Source organism: Solanum tuberosum, unplaced genomic scaffold (genome assembly GCF_000226075.1).
Source record: "Solanum tuberosum cultivar DM 1-3 516 R44 unplaced genomic scaffold, SolTub_3.0 scf00047, whole genome shotgun sequence".
Taxonomy (NCBI): Eukaryota; Viridiplantae; Streptophyta; class Magnoliopsida; order Solanales; family Solanaceae; genus Solanum; species Solanum tuberosum.
Genome location: NW_006238973.1, coordinates 709286 through 715247, shown reverse-complemented (window position 1 = coordinate 715247; position 5962 = coordinate 709286). Strand labels below are relative to the sequence as shown.

The 5962-nt window shown below is 35.8% G+C and overlaps 1 protein-coding gene across 1 annotated transcript; it reads left to right on the top strand.

The window, feature by feature from the left end:
- The first annotated feature begins 274 nt into the window (after positions 1-274).
- On the top strand, positions 275-4088 carry LOC102588858 (VAN3-binding protein). The gene is made up of 8 exons (XM_006343501.2): positions 275-621; positions 708-779; positions 870-938; positions 1380-1737; positions 2549-2716; positions 3151-3200; positions 3526-3583; positions 3719-4088. Exons 1-8 carry the CDS (start codon positions 442-444, stop codon positions 3934-3936), a joined length of 1173 nt encoding a protein of 390 aa, XP_006343563.1. The 5' UTR covers positions 275-441; the 3' UTR covers positions 3937-4088.
- The last annotated feature ends 1874 nt before the right edge of the window (positions 4089-5962 follow it).

Below are 5962 nucleotides of genomic sequence, written 5' to 3'. Positions count from 1 at the left end.
CAGTTTAATCCCATATATGGGGTTTGCAGAGGGTAGAGTGTACACAGACATTAGCCCTACCTCGTAGAAATAGAGAGGTTGTTTCCGATAGACTCTCGGCTCGTATTCACACATGCATTTTTGGAATTAGTTACCAAAATAAACTTTTAAAAATTGTTATCTTAAAGTAAAAGGTGGATTAATGATTCATGGAGGCTGGCTTGGCTTTGTATTCATAATAAAGCTATGAATTGCCACTTTATAGATGTTATATGGACCCTATGATGATAAACCAACAAATTAGCTCAGACTAAGAAGTGATTTAACACTTTTAAGCTTTCTATCTAATTCATATCTATTTATATCTCTCTTAAGTGTATTTAGCATTCTATCAAAACTTACTCACCTTACAACAACTGTAGAGCAACTGTCCAGTCTTGGTTTTAAAAAAAGAAGAGAAAGATGGATCTTGATTCAAATCCAACAATCTCACAAGCACATCCCGAGACGATGGACTTCCTTTCGCGCACTTGGTGCAACTTTGCAGTTCAAGCGTTCCAGCCGGAGATGCAAGACCAAGCTCTCATTCTACATGAAAACTCAATCAAGAATTTAAACATTGACAATAAACCTCCTCTTCCTGTAAGTAATTGTTGTGAAATCATGTCTAACATATATAGTAACAAAATATTGAGGTTTCGTATTAATATATCATATTGGTATCACAGAAAATGGAGAAGAGCATGAAGATGGATGATGCAGATAATTCAATTCCGCCATGGAAATCCAACGATGTCAAGGTAAGAAATAGAATACAAACTCTTGTGCATTATCACCACAGATTCTTCACAGAAAAGGCTCATGTAACATACTTTCATTTGTTTCGTTAGTCGTGGATATGGATGCAGCAAGCCATGCATCCAGAGGTGAACTACAACAGCTATTTCCAGAAAAAATGGGTAAGTTGAGAATCATCCAATCATCAAGAAATTTTTGCCTGTTGTCCCTTTTTGAGACAGTTGTTTAGTAAATGACCCTTTTCTTGTATACTCTTGCAACTTATGGACCTTACCACGACGTAAAGATCCCTTACGAGCCAACAGTATGAGAAAAAAGTTAGAACACTGTCTAGAAATTTGTAAATAATTGCAAAACATTAGACGACAGTCCAATATGTGACCAATATATAAGCAAACATTAGACCCAAGTCTAGCGTATTCTGGAAAGTAATTATCCAAAAGCTATATTTGCACAACTTTTAAAAATAAGGACAAAATCTAAATGGTGACCCAATTAAGGGACATTGGCATAAATCAACCTCAATCATCAGAGCTAATTATTGGTTTAATTAAAGCAGCATGGTGAAAATAAACTCAGTGTGGAGAGCTTGTTTCATGCAGATGCCGTGGAAAGTAGGACCACTAAAGAATGTGTCAATCAAGAAATGGATCAAAGAAATTAAGCAGAAGAGGAAAGAAGAAAAGAGATTACAGAAGGCTGAAGTACATGCAGCGATATCAGTGGCAGGTGTTGCAGCTGCCTTAGCTGCCATCGCTGCTGAAAACTTGAACCATGATCAGTCAGGGCGTACCAAGGAGTCAGCTGTGGCCAGCGCAGCTGCACTAGTTGCAGCTCAATGTGCAAAAGTGGCAGAAGCTATGGGGGCAAAACGGGACCAAATCAGCAGTGTGATTGGCTCAGCCATGACCGGCACAAGTGCAAGCGACATTCTGACACTTACAGCTGCAGCTACAACTTGTAATGACTTCTCTCCACCTCTTGAAATACATAGTGTTTACAAATATGACTCAGTTGTTAGAAAACTTAAACTTACCAGCAGCTACACATAAAGACAACTGTGTTTTTGGCATGCATCTTTCATTTTACACGAGATGCAAGTAATAAGAAGATTTAAACAGTTCGCATTCACTTCTACTAGTACAGCAACAATAACAACATACCCCTAGTGTAATCTCACAAGTGAGGTCTAGGGAGGGTAGAGTATACACAGACCTTACCCCATCTCGTAAAGATAGAGAGGTTATTTCTGATAGACCCTTAGCTTAAATAAAGCAGATAGACTCTAACTTCTACTAGTACTCTTTAATAATTCAGATCTAGAATCTAACTGCAGCTAACAAAATCAAATAAACAAAGCTTCCTTAGCATAAAGTAAAAATCAAGCTGCTACTAGAAAAAATAAAGTCCAGGCAAATTTTTTGTATATCATTTTTTCGGAATCTAGAAAGAACTAACCTTTATAATAGAATTATGTGTGCTTCAACTGAGCAAGCTCGACGAGTTCAAAGAATGAAATGTTTTATCATCCAACAACTGGATTTGACTCTGCTGAAAGGACCACAATGTGGTATCATGAAACCAATACCCAACATGGGTGTGTTCGCCATGACTTAGGTTAAAAAAAGACAAAAAAAAAAAAAAAAAACTCTGCTGAAAGGAAGTAAATAAACAAAACTGTGTCATTTGGAACCAAACTCAGCCTCTGTTAGTCTCATCTTAAATTGTAAGTAAAACTCATCTATTTGGACTTGCACCGCTACTGTCTCAGCACTCAGAGGAGCAGAAACACTCAAAGCAAGATCTGGCTACAAGAATATTTTAAATGGAAGCACACCAGTTCTCCCAATTGAAGATAGCAACGACTACAACTTTAACTACGAGAAATGCAGATCAATTCTCTCCAAGGGGGCAGACCTCTATATTGAAAAATCAGAAGGTATGTCTTATTGTCTATTTCTCTATAACTAAAAATCTTATCATACATGTCCTTTGATATCTGTTACAGTCTGTTGTTTCTTGTACTTCCATTACTATCAGTTGTTTTTTCTTGAGTCGAGTGTCTATCGAAACAGCTTGTCTACTTTTGAGGTAGGGGTAAGGTTTGCATACACTCTACCCTCCCCAGATCCTACTTCTTTGTGGGACTACACTGGGTATGTTGTTGTTGTTGTCTGGACAGAATATAACTGCAATAAGCACATTCGGAGAGGGGCCAATATATGATTTTTGCAGATTCAGTAGCGACAGTTATACAAGGAAATGATAGTTAATGAAAAAAAGAAAAAAAAGTGAACTTTCGATTCTCAAAAAAATTTCTGTTGTTGGATCATCAGCTGATGCTTTTTTTGTGTGTTTTGCTATGTGGAACAGGAAGATCCAAGCTAAGGTCGGTGTCCATTGTCTTAAATAGTGAAGCCAAGGTGTGAGAACATTAATATCTCTTCAGCTGATAATCATGTATTACCTACTGTGTACATTTGCTCCAACAACATAGCAGCGTCATAATTCAAGGAGAATGACAACAATTTTTTTTAAAAAAACTAAACCACCGTTCTCTTCTTTGTTTTGTTTTAAAAGTTAATGGTCAAACACACCCGAAGTTTCATGTTTTTGCGTGTTTCCTACCTGAACTATTATCACCAGCTATTTATCAAAACATACCTCAACCACAACCAAAAGTCGTGGACAAGATCTCAGTATGATGTGTTCAAATACAAAATTTAAGTTCTAATTCTTATGTTACAGGTTATCCTAAGAACAAGGAAGCCAACTATGTTGAAGACCTTCTCAAGTCAAACGGAAAGTATGTCCTTGTATTCACTACTGTTTCTTTACCTTAGTATTTCTTGCACTTCTCATATTAAATTGGTGACAATGCTTTCTGTTATGCTAATTAGATAGGTAACAAATTTATGAACACCTCCACATCTGATTGTAGGTGTCGTATTAGACCTACATGCCGAGCTGTATAAGGATTCAAATGGAGCGGAAACTGATAGCTGCTATCTTATTGTGCTAACAACAAACAGGGGAGTCATCAAGCTAGACATGATGGATGATTACCAGCGATACAGAATGTGGTCAATGACTATTAACCAAATGCTGACACTCTCTACTTCATTTACAAAATATGAGCTCCAATATTACAAAAGCTAATCTTAATAAAGATTTGTGGCATCAGCATATTTTTCACATGAGTTTTTTTGTCATGTATAGGTTTTAGTATTTAGAACTTCAAAGTTGTCAGATCTGTTAATAGTTACATATCGTGTTCTTGTTTTTCTAATAAGTTACATGTTTGTTGATCGTATTGTTTGCTTCAATCCTTTATGATTTTTCATTTCTCACCTTGTTCACTTGGATATCAGTTTCTTGAGTCAATTATAATTATTCTATTTGATGAATTAATTCTTCTAATTACAAGAATTCACCTAAAGCTCCTCAACAACAACATACCCAGTGCAATCTCACGAGTTGGGTTTGAGTAGATAGGATGTACGCAGTCCTTACCTCTACCTTTGCGGGTAGAGAAGTTGTTTTTGATAGACCCTCGGCTCAAAAGTTATGTAATTGACGCAGGAAAGGAAGAAAGAAAAAGAGACAACAAAATAGCAGATGAACAAAACAAGTGCAACAACAGATTTTAATATACATTGGGGTAAAGGGGACTACATGATACTTAAATCATACTACTAGAAGTACGACAACACTCGACCTCCATACCTACTTTCCTATCTAACCTTCATACCTAAAGCTCCTCAAGTAATGTGGAAACCACATTCACGTTCTCATAAAGCAACACCAAAACTTGGTCCTGTCTGGAATTGCGGTTAAATTACAGATGTTCAAAGTCAAATTCAAACCAAACCAGGGAAGAAGTTCTAGCCACTGTAGTTCACATGAACTGATGTACTCACATGTATGCATCGCATCACACAGTAAGGGGTCGTTTGGTAGAGTGTATTGGAGAAAATAATGATTGCATTAGCTTGATGTATTATTAGTACCTTGTTTGGTACACTTTCTAACCTATGCATAGCTAATGCTTGTATTAGTAATACACTCTATTGTGTATTGAAGAGCGTATTACTAATACCATCTATTCTATGCATTAGTACACTTTTCTAACCTATAGATAACTAATGCTTGTATTAGTAATACACTCTATTGTGTATTGAAGAGTGTATTACTAATACCATCTATTTCTATGCATTAGTAATGCAATGGGTTCTAATGCATGCATTAACATTATTAAAGACACAATTGCCCTCAAAAACTTTTTTTACATCCTTTCCACTATACTTGTGGAGGGTATTTTTGTAAACAAATATTTTTTCTAAAAAAATTATGTAATGCATAATATTTTTAGTACACCAAACCAAACATTGCATAAAAAAATTATCATCATCACTAATGCAAGCATAACTAATACAAGCATTACTAATACACTATATTTTGCATTATTCTTATACACTCTACCAAACGACCCCTAAAAACATATATTTTCTCCCTTTCAACTTATGCAACATAGTTTGACTGGGCAGGGAGTTTAAGAAATAAAGGAGAATTTTTGAAATTTGTGATCTTAAATCTACCATAACGATTGTGTGGCTATAAAAGCTAGTCATCAACAACAACATACCCAGTGTAATCCTACAAGTGGGGTCTGGGAAGGATAGTGTGCACGTAGACCTTACCCCCACCTTAAAAAGGTTGAAAGGTTGTTTTTGATAGACTCTCGGCTCAAAACAGACAGCAACAAGAAAATACAATAATCAAGGCTAAAGAATCAACCAATAGAAATAGAAATCTAAGGATACGAATATACAAGTTTAATACTAATACTCCAAGAATGGGAAAGCAAAGCAATCGACTACCTACTAACCTTCTATCATAATCCTTGATCTCCACACCCTCCTATGAAGGATCACATCCTCAGCTATTAAAGCTTATCATCAAGGGTAAAAGGAAAAGTTCAAGTTAAATTGTTTCCAAATTTAGAAATATTGTGTTCTTTTTGGGAGGGTTATAAAAGAAATAGTATCATTCTTTTTGGAAAAGAGGAAGTATATGTATGCATATCATAATCCCAACATAAATATCTTGATATGATACACAATCAGATATACGAAACAGGTATTAAAGGGAATTAAAACATGGACGTAGAGGCAAGAAAAGTCAG